The sequence below is a fragment of the Ursus arctos genome, unplaced genomic scaffold (genome assembly GCF_023065955.2).
Source record: "Ursus arctos isolate Adak ecotype North America unplaced genomic scaffold, UrsArc2.0 scaffold_4, whole genome shotgun sequence".
Lineage (NCBI taxonomy): Eukaryota > Metazoa > Chordata > Mammalia > Carnivora > Ursidae > Ursus > Ursus arctos.
The window spans coordinates 45,100,696-45,119,942 of record NW_026623056.1 but is presented as its reverse complement, the minus strand read 5'-3'; the positions used below and the strand labels follow the sequence as shown (position 1 = coordinate 45,119,942).

The window sequence follows — 19,247 nt, the reverse complement described above, 5'->3', positions numbered from 1 at the left end:
AGGAGACACCTGTTTTACATTACTTATTACATTAACTATATATAAATCCTTCTTTATAATCCACCATAGAAGTTGAACAACTAGACTGAAGTATAAATCTTAGAAGTCTAATTTTGGTTAAAACTTTATGTCTGATTGTAACATGAAATTAACTTTGAGAATATAAACATTGCATTATTAATACACACGACATGAGATTACACCTTAAAGAATCTTAATGAGGATTAATTAGCCAGAACTAAAAAAGATTAAAATCCAGATTTCACTAAAAGACATTGTGCAATTTACTCAATGTTCTCTGGGACATTAATATGCATCAATGATCAGGACACAAAAGTTCACATAGAAAACATTTAAAGGAATCTTTAAAATTGAAGTCACTATTAATATTTTATACCTATAGTTAACATAATAAAATTTCATACCTATAACCTACAAAATTATAACCCCAATTTAAAAAATGGCAACCTTCCATACAAAAATTAACAGCCAGTGTTCTAGGGCTTCGAAGGGCAGGGTTTATATTAGTGCTAAAACTGTATAACATATTATGTAAAAGAACCTGGAAATAAGAGGTCTTCAATGAATTAGCTAAGATAATTATTATAAGTATCTCCAAAGTCCATTCAAGAAATAAATTGTAGTATGTTGCGAAACATAACCAGTCAATTCATGTCAGAGCTCATTCCAACACTCTTCTCAAGACAAGTATGGCCAGGTATGAATGAAAAGTTATAGAGGTTAATGGAAAAAAAGAAAAAAAAAAAAAAAAAAAACCCGGCAGATCCCTCCAATCCAGATTCTAGGTGGTAGAAATATACATTTGAGGAAGATAACACTCCATTTTCAGAAAACATTATAAAAATGCTTTTTAAGTACTTTTTCTTACATTTACATGTTTAGATGACTTTGGGGAAAACCTTTAGAGATCTTTATATTTAAAACAGATGATATATTTAAAATACGAAGGTACCCAGGTGAGTCACTGGCTAAGAATCATGGCAAACTCCCCCCACTCCTCCCCCTTTGTTTTGAATGCCACAATAGAAATTTTGACTCTTCAGATCCTGGCTACCCTAGAATCTCTGAAGTTAAATATTATTATACAAAGTTTTCCTCATCACTTAACCTTGACACACAAGCATGTGCGTGCGTGCACATATGCGTGGGCACGCACACACACACACACACACAGAGAAGTTGAAGACATGTCAAAATTCATATTTCTTTTTTTCTTGAATATATGGTGAACTTACCAACTGCAAACTTATTTTGAAGGAATTGATTACTCTCCTAAAATAACAAGTAAAGATCAGCATAGAGGCATCACTTTAATATTACAGTCTTCAAAAGGAGGCAAAGCCTCCTTCAGCTGAGGGAAGATGGCAACCATCTGATCTCAGAGCCAAAAATATCATGGAAGCAAATACGAGAAAATAGTACAGTACAGCTCTGCCAAGGGCCTACCAAGAACTCTAACCTCAATGATTTCTGCTGCTGCCTCTTTGGTTCCCTGTGAGCTTAAATTCTTTCCTGGGTCTATAAATGATAGTGGTGCTATCTTTCAAGTTAGAGCTCAAACGTGTGAGTCTCTTTCAGTTTTATGGAGAAAGAGCTTGCTCTGTAAGAGTGACCTGGAAGTGGTATCTTAATGTATGGGAGAAGTTCATTTTACCTGGATGCACAAGGTCACTGTCCTTGGCAACAATTCCAATGGCCAATTTATGATACGCTATAATCAACTTTTTTCAGATTAGATAGAACGAGGTGAGTTAAAAAAGAAAAAAGAAAACCCAAAAAACACAACAGTGCTGATTCTCCCACCAACAAGTTATTAATAGGAAAAGGTTTTGGCAGATGAAATAAGGGAAGGTGAAATAAATCTCCTGCAAATTATCTATAGTGTCTTCACATTAAAATTAAATCATTACTTAGAACCTTCTTCCCGACTTCTTTTAAGTTTTAATGAGCTTCTGATTATTTATAACTTGGAGATAATTAAAGACCTTCAGGGAAGTGCCACACGAGGCAAAAAAACAAAACAAAACAAAACAAAAACCCAAAAAACAAAAAACCACTGCCCAACCTATTATACTAGCTCCTATCAGAAGAGTTTGAGAAGATTGTTTAGCTTCTGCTTTATTTCTTACCTTGGCTCCTTCTAAGGGCAAATCATGGCGTCTGTGTTTTCGCATAAGCACAGGGTCAGAGCCCATTCTACTGTGCCTTCCATTTACATTTGAACTTGCTGTGATTCCGGGCTTTGGAGAGCCATCCCCTAAGGGTCGACATCCCACCGACTGATTAGTTCCAAACACATCCCGAGGGCACCAGGCTTCAAGAGGCATTGGCTGGTCTCTGGAAGGCACACTTTCCGCGTGATGGAAGTGACGACTCAGTCTGTTGTCAGGTGGGATGGGGGGCGGTCTCTCAGGTGGAGGTGGAGGAGGATCTCTTAAGGGAGGAGGTGGTGCTGGGAGTGGTTTATCTTGTTTTCTCACCATGCAAGGAGAAGACTGAAGAGATACCATGGAAAAAATAAATAAATTAGAAGTTGTATCATACACTGAGAAAACGATTCCCAGACTGGTCTATTATCACTTTTGTTTTCTAAGCCATAGTGGAATTTTATTAGATTCCTGTGTCATCTTTTAATGTTTCTTTTTATCATCAATTATTGACATTTTTAAAAACTAATGAAAAGCTTATGTAAATATATCTCATTAGAATTTTCCGTGTAAACGAATACATAAACCTGAATGTTAAAGACTATAAAGACTATACAAGAAAAAGTAGCAGAATATCAAAATTATGTGATGATTTTGACTGACTAAAAATAATATTTAGTCCTTAATTTATTTGCACCTTTACACAATTTAGGAGAGATAAAGGAAACTCAAAGTTGCTGTTGTTTTACTTTTTGAAAGAGCAACTTAATTTGTAGTTTCTCTGAAAGAATGAAAGTGTTGGTTCTGCCATTTTCATATTTGCTACCGCAACATAAAGCAACTGATAAGGGGCAAATTTGCTCTGATCCTGTGTTTTACCAGTTATTACCAGAATAGTGGGAAATCATAAATAATAGAGCGTCATTATTTGTAGAACTTATCTGAATGTGTATGGATCCTTAAAATGAAAAAAATCTGTTTAATTCCCATTTGGAAATATGAAGGTACATGCACCTGAACTGAATCTATGTGACTGTCATGGTTTTATTTTTATTTACATGGTTCATCTGATGAACGATTTTGCGCTTTTATGGTTAGAAAATATTACAGAAAAGAGGAATGTGCTATATGTTTACATAATTCTAACTAAATGCAACCCTAAAAAATCTTAATCTGATTTTAAAACCAAGTTACTGTAATCGAGAACAATCAAATACTACTAAATACTACTAAAATATTGTGGTTCTGACTCATTTTAGACTCTAAAGCATATTATCAATGGAATTAACTTTTTCAGTCTTATAATTAATAAAGCAAAATATGCGCTTATCAAATTTGGAAAAATAAGTCCTCACAAAATTAAAACAAACCATGGGCATAGATTTACATAGTTAGAATTATGTCTTTAATGTTAAAGAGTAATGTAATTACTTTGCAAATATTGTAATTCTTTGTAATTAATTCCTTTAGGTATAAAAATACTCTACAAATAATTCCCTCTTCTGAGTCACCTTGAAACATGGGTGATAATTTATCACATCGTAAGCCCTTATGCAAATATACTCCCATAACATTTTTTCTTGTCATGACACAATGAAAATGAGCATAAAATATCATTTGATAAGGGCATACAATTCATTTTAATACATATAATGACTTTTTAAATCCATTTTACGGAATAGCTATATTTACTCTTCTATGCATTTTTGCAAACCAGGGAGATATTACAGACATATGCTCTTTCTGAATCATTTTGTAACTTTTACAGTAATAAAGCAGAAACAGGATAGTGGGCTCATCATAGACAGAATGAGAAACACATCAAAGTTCTTCAAAACAGTCAAGAGCACAAGAAATGCAAGTAATGGAATTCAAAGGAACCTGAGCAATCAATAAGTGTCACTTACATCATCTGTGTTTCTAATAAAACCAGTTTACCTTTGGTGAACCAGTTGGGCTGCCACAGGGAGACCGAACGATGCCTTTCTGGATTAGATCCAGGCGAGGAGGTACTGGTGGCAGGCTTAGATGTGGGATCTGGAGCGCATCTGGGTGTGGCTTTCTTCTCTGTGCAAGGGGAGAGGATCCTGGTGACGTGACTGGTGAATTTTGCCTGTCAGTGCACTAGAATAGAGAAGGAGAAAGAGGATATTGATTTCATGTGTAAAGTGTATGCCTTTCAGTTCTTAAGGAAGACATTTGGTTTGAGAAGGTGTCTGCCATTGAACATCTGTTAAACTCAGTTTACTCTGATTAATAGATTGAAAGTGCTCACATTGTTCCTCAAGGGCAGTACTATGTAAAGAATAAAGGGGTAAGTTTCTCCTACATATTGCAGACAAGGCCTAGGAAAAAAGAAGAGCAAAAGCATAGTTTAAGAACAATCAAATGCAAACATTTCCCATAGAAGCTCGTCCACATTTTATGAGGAAACCAGAAATACACAGTGCAGTAATGCCCATCGCTCTTGGTTTCTATACTATGAAATTTTCTTAAATCCTTGATTTATAGTATATTCTAGAACTTAGAAGTCATTTTGTTCTATACAAAATATATATCCAGTGCATAGCCTACTTTCGTACAAACCAATTATATCAGGCAGGGTTTAAAAAATAAAAATGTGTATTTAAAATAAAAACAGCCAAATTGTTTTTTCCCCAGGACTTCACATGGAAAAGAAATCCTCGAGCTAAATGCTTTTGTTTGCTACTAAAGGTTTTCTACTTTGTCTTCTAGATAAAATGGCATCGAAAAGCCAGTAGCAAGTACTTTGATTTGTATATATGTAACATTTTTTATTTTGGAATTTTTTTTTTTAATGTGACATAACCTGATTGTGATTTCATATAAAAAACATGCTAATTAATCAAATAGCCTTACCAAGGTAAACAATATTCTGCTATGAAATATCAGGCAATTTCCTTTTCAAGGCTAAGTTACTAGCTTTTTGGAGATCTAGGTTTGATTTTTATACCCACTATGCTTTGATAGTCATCTGTTTCCTAATACTAGTATTTTTAGAGTGTTTCCCCCTAACATTACTCACCTTTATAAGAGCAGTCAATGTCAACAATTGACAATTTAATTCGAGCTGTAGCAACAGTGACAAAGATTTAGTCATTCTGTCTTTATCTGAGAGAGGGTGATAGATTTGTTTCACATCCATACTTAGTTACATTATGTAAGGCTTTTTCTAATTAACTACAATTGGTGTTTGTTTGGTGTTTTTCTCAGGATTAGACGAGGGCTATGGGGCTTTGGAAGGAAGACAAAGGTCAAGTAATATTCTAACCACATCATATCAACGTCCACACCATCAATATGACTCATCATTGTTGATGCTGACCTTGATTACATGGCTAAGGTACTATCTGTCAAGGTTTCTTCCCTGTCGAGTTACTCCATTTTCTCCCCCTGTCCATACTGTACTCTCTGCAAGGAAGTCACTATGCACAGACCACACTTTAGGAGAGGGGAGTTATGGTCCCCACTGTAAAGGCTTTTTTTTTTTTTTTAAGGTCTGTGTATGTATTACGGAGAGAGAGAGACAGAGAGACAGAGAGTGGGGGCAGGGCACAGGGAGAGAATCTTCAAACCGACTCCCCACTGAGCAGGAAGGCCAAGGCAGGGCTTGATCTCATGACCCATGAGATCATGACCTGAGCTGAAACCAAGAGACGGATGCTTAACTGACTGAGCCTCCCAGGCACCCGAGGCTTCTTAAAATAAATTTGAGTGGCTACACAAAATCTTCTAGACAATACCTCAGATATGCCTGAATATTGTCATGACATTGCTAAACTACCAATTCTTTTGCTTCTCAAGGTGCCAAATAACTAAAATAGGTCAACAAATTTACCCATAATTTTACATGACAATTTTAAGAACCTTGTCTTCTTTTTAGTAATTCCATGATTCTTTTTTATATCTCTCACCCTGCGATAAGGCAAAAAAAAAAAAAAAAAAACTCAATTGTTACTAAATTAGAAGAGAAAAAGGAGAAACTCTGTAGTCACAATAAACTGACTTTAATGTAGCCAGTGATTCTTAATAAGATCACAATCTACCCAAAAAGCCATGGAGCCTCACACGGTCAGGAATTTGAACGTTGTGGAATAAACATGATCCAAAAATGATCATACACATAACAGAAAGAATTCCTGAGGTAAACTATGTGCATCACAGTATCACAGTACTTTAGATCGGGAGCTGCCACAGGATCTTTAACTCTCCACAATGGCCGTTCGGATAAATTACACTCTCTGAGAATTAGCGAAACAGCACGATAAAAATGCTCTGTTGATCTGGTTATTGTCCTTTACAAAACAGACTCAAGCAGAACTATCCACAGTTCCTGTTCCAGACTACACGCGCGCACGCGCACACGCACGCACGCACACGGAGAGAGAGAGGATGAATACACAGCACTTCATCTGTTTGGTTGTTTGCACACACAGTTTTCTGTGCGAGGCGCACACAAAGCAGACTGCTGAATAAAACCTCTGCCCCTCTGAGCACTCTTCTTCCACAACTCTCTCCCTGCGTCCTTCATTACCTGAAAAAGAGAATTCTGACACAGCCAACAGCCCACCATCACTATTAGACCTTGACTTGTGCTTTAATTACTAATATTTAAAATTACCACATTCCTGATATGTTTAAATAAAGGATGGATCTGATGTGGAATGAGTGAACTATTAGATACTGAAAGGGTATACGGAAAACCCTCAGGAGAGACAGCCAAACCCGTGTGTGTGGTGCAGCAATAACCTTGAACTTCTCAATACTTCCAGGTAAGCACTCACTCAACAGCTTCCTGAATATACCTGGAAGCAGATCTTGCTTAAGCACAATTCATACTGTACTCTCAAGGTAATTATACACCATCCTCCTGAAAAACTAATTCATGGTGAAGCATTACTCTATCTGTAAGTTGACTTAGTTAAAGTATTTTTTTATGGAGGATATATTTGTATGTGAAGAAACAAAGAACATTTCATTTTTATTAATTATGTGGACTAAATTTACCATGATTTATTTATTTTCCTGAGTTCCCCTGAAGTATAGTAAAATCCCCACATAAGAGTAGATAATTTAACAGTGCCCTTTAGATTAATAATGCATTATTCTTTGCTGAACCTTTCGCTCTATGAACAATTCTGTAATTAAGAGTACTGAAACTTTGCATTAACTTTCATTGCTGGCAAAATTTAATGAACGTTTGTAAACATTTTTAGTAGGCAGTTTTAGTAGATGGTTACACAAATGGCCACTTTTAATATATTTGAATAATCACCATTTTTCCTTCCTATTTGATAGTCTAAGGAGAAAAGACACCTAACACAATGCTTCACACCCTAGCTCATAATTAAATTCTTAGATGAGACATTAAAAATTCATGATGTCAAAATTTATCAACTCAATGAGAATAGAAAGTTGGCCCTTTTTTCCCTTCTGAAAATAAAGAGAAGCAAATAGATTGATTTAATGTAGATCTAAAATTATTTCCCCTTTAAATTATATCTCTACCTCTATATAATATTTGAATATTTAATGGCCTTTTAAAGGACTGTGATTCTGCAGTATCAGAATTCGCCTACATAGAGAGGAACGACAAATGCCTCTAAAGCCGAGCTGTGACAAAGGCATGTGGCCAGTCATCTTTAGTTTACCGATTTACATTATTTTCCAAATAGATTCTACAATCCGACATGTCCCTCAGCTCTTCCTCCTGTGTCTTCTTCTACAGGTCTAATCCCCATCCCAAGATCACTCAGGCCATTTACTGGTCTCTACTTCTGATGTGTGATAAAGGCATTTGTTGGGGAAAATAGCAACAACAAACAACAAACCTGGAACTTACTCTCTGGCTCGGGTTTCACTTCTAAGACTGAACTATTCTAACTTAACTACCTCTTACTGATGTGTCCAATATTCCTCATAATCATTACCATCTCCATTCTGTATAGAAATGCAGATTTAATACACATACATAAAACTTCTTGAGTAGAAGATCAGGAAAACACTTATTTAATCCTATATAATAACAGTTAGGTATTTTTGTTGATAGGGATACACTTGAATTTCAAGTGTGGCTGTCAAACTGAAGTCCTAAAGCCAACTGATTATAAAAAAACAAATGACCATATAATTAAAAAAATAACCATATAATTAAATATATACTCTGACTTCATCCACATATATTTTCTATATGTAATATCTGAATTTCAGCTAGAACTTTAAAATGCCACGCAGTCTTGCACAAATCGCCCACCTGTTAATATTGTTACCTGTAAATTAAAAAAAGGTTAATCCATTTCATGGAAACTTTATGGGTGAACAAAATTAAATGAAATATGAAATAAAAGGTGCTACCAAACATTTAATTTTTATTTGGATGATATAAGTAGGAGTATTGACTCCTCTGATATAGAAGTGATAAAATGCGACTCTTCCATTTCCAAAGTTCCAAAGTTGGCTCATCTTCACTACCAAAAGATAATTCTGTTAGAGATACCCTTAAACAAAAGATTCCCGCCCTTATTTCTTAGTTTGTCCTAGACAATTCCTCTTGCTATCAGGCCTAAACAAAATCAAATATCTAAAAGAATAATTAGACTAAAGTCTTACAATGGCATTCAAAAGTCAAAAATGTCATTTGGATTATTTGCTGTTATTGATTCTGATCATTAGCATAAACTTCTAAAATTTAACATTTTTATTTTTTCACCTTGAGCTGGAGAACATCTTAAATATGGAAATAAATAATAAGAGCAAACGGAGTTAAGAGGAGGTTAACAGGGTTAGGGTATGCATGTTGTCAAACTGCTCACCATAATAGATAGGTTGTATAGATTTTGGCGCACTTCTCATGCCTTCACAATTGCATTTTCACTGTTCCACTTTTTTTCTCATTTTAAAGAACATAATTCACTGCACATAATTTGGAATTATAAGAAAATACAAAGAGATTTTGAGAACATGCACACACAACCATTGGTGATGTTTCCTAATCACATACGCACATTTTTAATCTACTCTACATTGGCTAACAGTATTATAGCAAAAGAATTCTAGCTGCCATTAAACAGTCTTCATGAATATAATTTTAAAGGGTGAATGATATGGATATACCAATATTTACATAATTATTTCCTGCCATGAACGACTGGGCTGTTCTCAAATTTTTTCTATTATAAAGTAATAACATAAAAAAGTCTTTGGTCTTACACATTTTAATTTTTTTGTAGAGACTTTGACTTTAATTAAAAAAACTTTTTATTTGACTATACTTGACATGCATTTAATTTTTAAGGGCAGAATCACAGAATGTTTTGAGCATAGGATAATAGGCTCATAACTAAACTAGGTATTTATGAGTATGCATAAGACCTTTTGCTGTCCAGATGGTAAAAACAATTTATTCTTCTACCAGTTATGTGTGATGGTTACCACTGCACAAACCTCAAAAGCATAAAGTATTTTTAGTTTTGGATTTTTTGTTTACTTCGATAGCTTATTGGCATTTCAGTGGCACGTGCTGATGTTTCAATTTGAACTGCTTTAATACTTAGAAAAAAATGCAATATTTTTTGCCACGTGTATTTCTTCTTTGGCTTACTGGCTTTGTATGTTCTTTGTCTCATTATCTATATTATTTTCTTTTATGTACCCCTCACTGATTGGAACGAGCTCTTTATTTAGTAGGATAGTGAACCTCTATTATATTATAATTGTTGTAAATAACTTTTTAAATTTATTTTCTTCATTATTTTATGGTAGAGAATTTACCTCTGTTCTTCTGGTTTTAATCTCCTAATGAATAAATAAAATCTAATTAGTGTAATAAGAAGGCATGGTAATCAAGCGATACTTTAAAAGACCATGTCCATTTCGCCACTGCCTTAAATGGAGTCCTTTCTTGGTTACTCCCTCTTTATCTGTCTACTCTATTAAGATAGGATAAAGAAATGAAAAGCTATGGAAAATTAACTAGTAAAGTATAGGAAGTAGGGTATGGACATGGAATTAACTGTATAGAATTTACTGCACCATATAAAACAATCATTTACATAAATGCAACTACAAGAGTTGGGAGGATGGAACTATCCTTTCACATTACAGAATGCTTGATTTTTTATAATTTCATTCTTTATCTTGATTTTGGGTAATTCTCATTTTTTTCTACTATTACACTTGCTTTCAGAACTTTAGAATAAATTATCTTTTTTCATTTCAGCTCCTTTCAAAATACAAAAGCCGAGCACCTTAACTCCTGCCTATATTACCAGCATATTCGTCTCACTAACAATTTCTTCTAAGTTCTTTAATACTGGTAGTGATGAGTACATCTTTAACAAATTGGAGTCCTGGTGCTCTAGAAATTTAAAGACCACATCTGATTCTTTTATGTCTACATACTTAACAATTTTTCCTAGCCCTTTGCTTCCTCAAATGAATAAATGCTATTCTTTATTTCTCTGACCAACTTTACAGAATTCTTCAGCATTCCGAATAGGATGCTAATGACCGCCATGATGAATAGGGAAATCCGAATTTGCAATTTTAACAGAAAATCCCGAGAGAAAAGGCCCAAGAAGTAAAGTAGTCAAAAGCCCATCTCAGCACACGCAGCAATTACCAATAATAATCGGGGATTCATTCTATTTTAGTCACTCTTCATTTTATCCACACCTTCTAAAGAGCAATTTTATAAAACCTTTAATAAGATCCATTATTATGGAAATGGCAAAACATTTGGTAAGAAATCTCAAACCCAGCCAGGCTATTATTAAAAACAGGACAAGAGAAAACCTCTCCAATTACTAATAAGATGAGAGTACTGACAATCCCAGAGATAATCAAAGTCAATTTTATAATACTTGTAACAAGATTTTTACTTAATGAATTTTCATATCTGAACAAGGTAGATCCGCATATTATAAGGATGACGAGAAGGACTCTTAGAAGGTCAACGTTTTTCTCTAAATGCAGGAAAATTAATGAAGGACACTAAGAAAACTTTTATCATAAAAATACAATATTTTAAGTATCATTTCCTTGCTGTTAACTATCCTCTTGGTTCTTTCTCATGTTAATTTGTGAACATAAAACCTAGAGTCTTTTATAGAACAGCCTATACTGAATATTATTCTGAGGGTATCCATTACATAAACAATCATCACACACACATGCACACATCCAAATGCAATTATGACTTACGTTACCTATTTTGGAATACCTGTAGCACTGTTTTCTTTTAGATAATAAGCAAAACTTATATGAGGAATGTGATGTAAAAGCAATAGAATCATGCCCTGCTTATCTACCGCCCCACTTCCAGAAGCTTTAAACTGTAGGAATTTAGGGAGAAATGAGAGTAAAAGAGAAAAGTCCTCCCAATTTGATCTACAGATTCAATGCAATTGCAATCAAAACCTGGCAAGTTATTTTGTTTGTATTGTCAAACTTCTAAAGTTTATACTGAGACAAAAGACCACGAATAAACCAACATGATATCAGAGAAGAACAAAGTTAGAGGACTGACACTACCTGACTTCAACACCTACTATAAAGCCACAATAATCCAGGCTCTGTGGAATTGTCAAAAGAATAGCCAAATACTTAAGTGGACCATAACAAAGAGCCCAGAAATAGACCCACATAAAAACAGTCAACTTATCTGTGACAAAAGAGCAAAAGTAATACAGTAGAGCAGACACAGTCTTTTCAACAAATGGTGCTGAATCAAATGAACATCCGTATGCTAAATAAATAAATAAATAAATAAATAAATAAATAAATACATTTGGAAAAAGACTTTGTACCTTCATAACAGTTAATAAAACCCCAGAAGATACAGGAGAAATAAAGATGACCTTGGGTTTGGTGATCACTTTTTAGATACAACACCAAAGGCATGATCCATGAGAGAAATACCGGTTCAGTTAGACATCACTAAAATTAAAAATTTCTGCTCTGTAAAAGAAACCATCAAGAGAATAGAAAAACAAGCTACAAACTAAGAGACAATATTTGGAAAAGACACATCTGTAAAGGACCGTTATCCAAAATATACAAAAAAAAAAAAAAAACCCACATTAAAACCCAACAATAAGAAAACAGCTGGATTAAAAAATGGGTCAAAAACCCTCACAGACACTTCACCAAAGATATGCATGCCGATGCCAAATAAGCATATATGGAAAGATGCTTCTCGTCATATATCATCAGGGAAATTTAAGTTAAAACAATGAGATACCACTCTGTACTTCTCTGATGGCCCAAATCACGAACAATGCCAACACTAAATGCAGGAGGGGATGTGGGGGAACAGGAACTCTTATTCATTGCTGGTGTGAATATAAAATGATACAGGCACTTTGGAAGACCGTTTGGTGGTCTTAGAAAACTAAACCTACTCTACATGTATATTACTCAGTGAAAGAAACCAATCTGAGAAGGTATGTAGTGTATGATTCCAACTATATGACCTTCTAAAAAAGGTAGAGCACAGAGGATTTTTAGGGCAGTGAAAATACTCCGCATGATACTATTATAGTGGACACATGTCAACAGACATTTGTCCAATCCCATAGCCACGTACAACACCAAAAGTGAACCCTAATGGAAACCATGGAATCTGGGTGTTAATGTTGTATCAATGTAGGTTCATCAGTTGTAACAAATGTGCCCCTCTGATGGGGGATGTTGACCATGGGGGAAGCTACTACACATGTGTGGGAACAGGGGGTATATGAGAAATCTCTGTACATTCCCCTCACTTTGGCTGTGAATCTAAAACCACTCTAAAAGTCTTAAAATACAGGAATGAAACAAAACAAAACAAAACCAACCAGTCCCCTTACCCCAAAAATAGTCCTCTAAAGAGGGGGAAAATTTCTGCTGCATTTTTTTCCTATAAGAACATAATGCAAGGCACCTTGTTACCTCACTAAGCATACAGATATTTGATTTGTGTATACAATGAGGTTCGCTGTTTTAAATTATTATTGTTTACATCCCACTAACAACTTCCAGAAATTTTTAGATACTACAAATTAGAAGGAGTGAAGAATGGGTAAAGGGTTAGAAACTTAACCTTGGAGAACTACTGAGTGGAAGGAAGAGTTGCTTTTCCTAAGGTTTGACAGGTGGTTGATAAAATTACACTTCAAACAAGTGCAAACAGCCTCACAAGTGGAATAACCCCAGAGACGCTGCTCCATTAAGACGTTAAACAGTGTTCACTACACTGAGCTAAGCTGCTTCCCCCTGCAGGAACTGTTATGAGGACCTAAGCCCCTGGCAGTGACCAGCATCCACAGCCCTGAAATTTCTTTGAAGTTTATATTTTACTTTAAACATCTATATGAATTTTGCATCCTGATCCAAGTATTATACGCAATTTTAATTTAAATGTATGGCTCCCCCCTCTTCATGCAACCTCCCCTGAAATCTCATAGCAAATGTAAGCTTCAAGAAGTACGTCAGGCTGATTGTAGTGGCTTCTTATGCCCTGTGATTCACTCAGCTGCATAACCAATTTTGAAAAGTCAGGGAAGGGTGATATATGATTCAGAAATATTTCCAAAGAAATGGCTGAGAAACAAGAACATTCTGGGGATTAAAGGAATAAACTTCAGTGGCTGAAAAATGCCCTCATGTGAAACCCATACTGCTTTGCAAAATACCAGGTACAGCTGGTTTGAACAACAATTACGATTTAGTTACTGTGCTCTTCACCGTACTTTAGAGACTACTTAATTGTTTTCATTTACGTATGTGGAAAACAAGACTACTGTAAGCTTATCTAAATTATGTAGTGTTTAAAATTGTATTTCAGCTGACATGTTGGCAATTCTGCATTTTCTTTGAGTTTTAAACCTCAAGGATGATTTTATAATAAATTATTTTACTGTGGCCATGCCATGATATCATAACTATGTAGATAGTAATATAGCAAAGAAATACCACCAATTGCTTGCCAAACCAACACAGTTTTGGTGTCTAGTTCTTTCTAAATAATGATAGCTAACAGTATCTAAAAGAAAATAAAAACTTTCCATAGACATCTCAAAAATACTGATATTTAACTCTCAGAAGCACAGCAGTATCTCGTCATAAATAACAGTCTACAAAATAATGTTAATTACAACTCATACTTAACATCCACTAGGTACCAGCACTGTTCCAACGGCTTTATCTGTATTAGCGCATCTACTCTCAGTAGGGTTTCACAGACAAGGGCACTGAGTCAGGGGGGTGACTAATCAATGCAAGGCACAAAGATATTAAGTGGAACATAAAGCCAGGTGGCTGGACTCCGGGAACTGTTCTTCAGTGTCACTACCGATCACTCAGCTAAAACAAAACAAGACGGAAAAAACCCACCTCTGCTCAGTGGCACGCTGTGCGTTAGGCACTACGTAGGTCTCTGGGAAGGAAAACAAGGGCAAGGCCTAGTAGAGCTAGGCACCGCGTCCGTCTCCAGTCTACCACAGGAGGCGGACTCAAACGAGGTACCGGTGTTCAGGTGCTTGCTTCTCCTAAATTACGCATTATTCAAACCATTTTAAAGGAATCTGTAACAATGTCTTTGCAGTCACCTATAACATCGTACAGCCCTGGGACAAGGCAGATGTTCCCTCGGTTAATCCCATACTAATATAAAAAAAATGCTACTATTTTGCACAGAGAACTCTAGGAAAGTCAGTAAACAGAATGCAGTTAAATGGCAAAAGGAACCTGTTGACTTTGGACTGCTCACTGTCAGCCATGACTGCCTGCACCGTCCAGTGGGAGAGGTGAGGATTGCTGGCATGTGAGCAGAATAATTCTTTCTGGGTGCTTGCTGCAGGTCTCGTATCTCAGGCCACTAAATGCCACAGGTTTCTCCCACCCCTCAGTCACTGAAAAGCAAAATGTCTGCACATATTTCTGAATACCTTCAGGAGGCAGACCTGCCTGTAGTTGAGAACCATGCCCTACATTTTGAATGTCTATTGTTATTTTTGTATTTCACTTTTATTGTAAGTTTTGTCTTTATTACTCCCACGTGGACCTGAGCTCTGTGGCTGGAACCTAAGTCACATTAAAAGAGCAACATTTTCCTAAAAACACTGATGTGTGCACATGAACTCTTTCCTCAGGATCAGGAACACCATCGGTCCTTTCCTCACACATTATTATTGGGAAAAGCAAGAATTAGGTAATATATGAAGTTTTTAATTAGTAATACGTATTTTAACTGATGATGGCAACTTTAGGAGAATGTATAAAAAAGGATAAAAGAATAATTCCTTTGATCTCTGTTCACACCTGTATTTCTTTTTACATGGCCATTCGTTAAAATTTTAAATATAGTTTCAAGAAAATGTAACGGTTAAGACCTAAGGAATTAATCTCAGTTCCTATACTAGGTCAGTCTGTGAACATTTTCATTTTGAATGCAAATCTTTATTTTGTTTGTAATTTTATATATTTGGTGAAAAATATGTTCTATCAACATAATTGCTGAGGAACTGTTAAGACGCCTTACACCTTTGACAAAATGAAACAAACCTCTGACTGGCAATAGACACCTTTTCTTAGCTCTGATCTGACTGAAGTCAGAGAGAAGGACGCCATCTTACCAATCACACCCTAGACTTCCTCTGAGGACTCACTCAGATCTAATTATCCAGAAATTCTGACAGCTTGAGTATTCAGGCAGTGGTACAATTTCAAGCAAAATCTAAAACATCTTCTAGTTAAAATCATCAAATAGACTATTTCTAGGATGGTAAGCCATACGCTGTATTATAGATTTATACATTCTGTTTGCTTCTATAAGATTAGCATTACTATATTTATGAAAGAAACAATAAAAAGATATTCTGTATGTTCAGTATGCAACTATTTATAAACTCCAGCTACAGAATATCACCATGGTAACAGGAATATACAAACAGCTCAGTCCTCCATGCTATGATAGAAGCATTACTAACTTAAAGAATGCAATATGCTTAAGACAGGCAAAAATTAGTTCACAATATAGTCGTCAACCTGCTCATAAACAGGAGAAGATGAGTATTTGAAACAGAAGATAGAAGACAACTGAATCATTCCACTGGACAATGACAGTCACTCTGGGAGTTGAGAGAATGAAATGTTTTAAAAATGAGTGAGTGAGTGAGTGAGGCAACAGAATGAAAAAACAGAGAGGGAGAAGATTCAGGTAGAAGAGCTATCGTGCCAAAATAGAAGTGTAATATTTGTTTACAACCTCAGCTGTTAGAACTGAATAGAATCTAATTTGATGTTTTGTACATTTATAGTCAGTCTTCAGTTTGGAATAAAGAAAGATGTGTAAGATTAAGTCACTGATTTCAAAGAACGTGTGAGAGTGCATGTCCATTTATTATTTCATTTAATAAATATTTACTGCATGTGTTTATGTACCTGGAAACACAAAAAGAAAGAGGACATCGACACTGGCCCTAAGAATTAATAGTCTAATAAAGAAGGCGCTCCTCTAAATAGAACCAAACAATCTCGTGTAACCCGAGACAGAAGTACACGTAAAGTGCTGTAAGAACATAACGTCACAGCAATGTTTTTCCCAATTAGTCAGAAACAATTGATGCTTGCATCTACACTAAAATTGAGGTTTTACTGAAAGTTAAGCGGCAGGGATTTATGAAATATTATAAAATTTACAATCTGTTTAATTGACTAGAAGCAGATAAGTGCACATGAAGACATTTAATTGAAATATGACTCCTCAACTTAAAAACAAATAATGACAGTTGTTTAAATTTCTCCAATATCTAACGACTGCCAGAGGAAAGGAGAGAAATCTGCAGTGGCGCCTTGTGACTCCCACCTAAGCCACTGAAGGGGGACTTTGCTCTGGACAACGAACATCTGAGACCACCATTCTTCTCTTGGTAAACTAAAAAGAAGATCCGTGTAAAAGCCTCTCGGCTCCCTTGACAGAAAGCTCCCCAGTGTGCCAGGGAGAACAAAACATACACGGTCCTGCGAGTGGGTGAGAAGAGGTGGGGAGACCACGAGAGTCGCCCTGAACATCCTGCTGCGTGTCTCCTGTCACCAGTGACTCCCATCGCTTGTCGCACTGAAGCAGGGCTCCAGCTTCAAGGTAATTCAGCAGGAAACAGACCAAGACGGCAACTTTCCCTAAACTCCTGGAGGGCAGCTACTGTTCCCCCGAGCAGTTAAAGGATACAGAGTTCTTGAAAGAATTCCTCTTAAGACCCTGCTCTCCTCCCCTGACATCAATCACTGAAAGAAGAAAATCCATTTAGTAAAGAAAAGTGAAATGCCTTCTTCCTAGCTAGGAAACATTACCTCCTAGGTCATGTGAACTACTTGAGCTGCTGTATGCTTCTTAACGATTTTTCTGTCATTCCCAATTATCCATGCATTCAATAAACATTCTTTATATGCTTACTGTGTCTAGACCTGGGGCTTGCGATCTTTTTCTTAAAGGGCTAGACAGTAAATATTTTACGCTTTGCAAGCCAAGCCAAGATGAAAAAAAAAAAAATCAAGGAAATTACGTAGGTACTTATAAACTCATTTAAATATATAGACATATAAAATGTAAAATCATTCCTAGCTCACAGAAAAACAAACCAAGAAAAACAGGCCACAGCTTGCTGATTCCAGTGCTAGATCACTGTCAAATATCCAGGCCAAGCTAAGACCATTAAGTCATCAAATTAAAAGGAAAGGTCTTTTGCATCAAGACCTAGCTTCTTCCAATAAGAGCCTACAGGGATGATTTAAGAAAGCTCTGCCCAACAGAATTATCTACTGGAGAATAGCTATTTCTATTATATCAGTAATAGATATCTGAAAACCTATAGAAAATGTTCTATATCTGTACAGGTCAATATGGGAGCCATTAGACACAAGTGGCTATTGAACATTTAAAGTATGTTCAATGGGACTGAGGAATATTTTATTAAACTTTAATTATTTTAAATTTACATTTAAATTAGCCACATATAGCTAGTATACCGGAAAACAGATTTAATAGTCATTAGGTATCAGTTGGCAAGTCTCAACTGAATTTGCTTGGGTTTTTGGTGACCTATTAGGTAGGTGTGGGTGTTAATATTTTTATAGGGCATAAATATTTTTAGAATTTAATGTTTTGGTTTTTTTTAAAGATTTTATTTATTCGACAGAGAGAGAGACAGCCAGTGAGAGAGGGAACACAAGAAGGGGGAGTGGGAGAGGAAGAAGCAGGCTCATAGTGGAGGAGCCCGATGTGGGGCTCGATCCCAGAACGCCGGGATCACGCCCTGAGCCGAAGGCAGACGCTTAACCGCTGTGCTACCCAGGCGCCCCTAGAATTTAATGTTTTTATCACCAGATCAAATTCAAATTGTTTTTAACTTCTGGTTAAAATTGTATTGGAGGTCAGTCATTATGCATGATATACATTATACTACAGAACTGAAAAGACCTTCAAAGGACAGGTAGTTAACGCTCTATCGAGTACAATGTGTGTGACATCTTGCAAGGAGGGCAAAAGAGGCATATTGGGTGATGGCTCACAACTGGAGTTTTGAAGTTAGGAAAATCTGGAATAAAGTATTGGTTCTGCTACTGAGTACTACTGGGATCTTAGGCAAGCTATTTCACCTCTTTCTTCCTCAGTTTCATCCTTTGTAAAACAGGACAGTAACAGTAGCTTCTTCATTGGGTTGGTGAAATAATCAAATGAGATCAGGGATTCAAGAACCCAGAACAGTACCCTGTCACTGAAATCATCAATGTTACTATTTTATTACCACTAATAATTAAAATTAATAATATTGTATGAGGAATGGTCTAGCATACACTCTATAATCTGACTTAGTAGAAACCATTTCATGACTCAGCATGAGAGCGAGCTGCACATGCAGTTTAGGACATAGCACTGTACTGTTGTCCAGAGACATTAAGTTAGAATCTGGTCTCTTCAACTTCCTAGCGCAGCCACGTGACAGGTGTAGTCCTCACTTCCTTATCTGAAACATGAGAAGAATATTTACCTCTGCAAGTTGTTCAGAGGAAAAAATACGT

General features: G+C 35.9%; 1 protein-coding gene across 5 annotated transcripts in view; it reads right to left on the bottom strand.

Annotated features, from left to right (window-relative positions):
• The window catches only part of CBLB (Cbl proto-oncogene B), a 218,560-nt gene that overhangs the window by 59,319 nt on the left and 139,994 nt on the right, over positions 1 to 19,247 (bottom strand). For all 5 annotated transcript variants that reach the window (XM_044381780.3, XM_026492654.4, XM_044381753.3 and 2 more), the window contains exons 11-12: positions 4,107 to 4,292; positions 2,151 to 2,516 (exon numbers count right to left, since the gene is read on the bottom strand). In XM_044381780.3, coding sequence (XP_044237715.2) covers positions 2,151 to 2,516; positions 4,107 to 4,292 — 552 coding nt within the window. The remainder of the gene's footprint in view (positions 1 to 2,150; positions 2,517 to 4,106; positions 4,293 to 19,247) is intronic.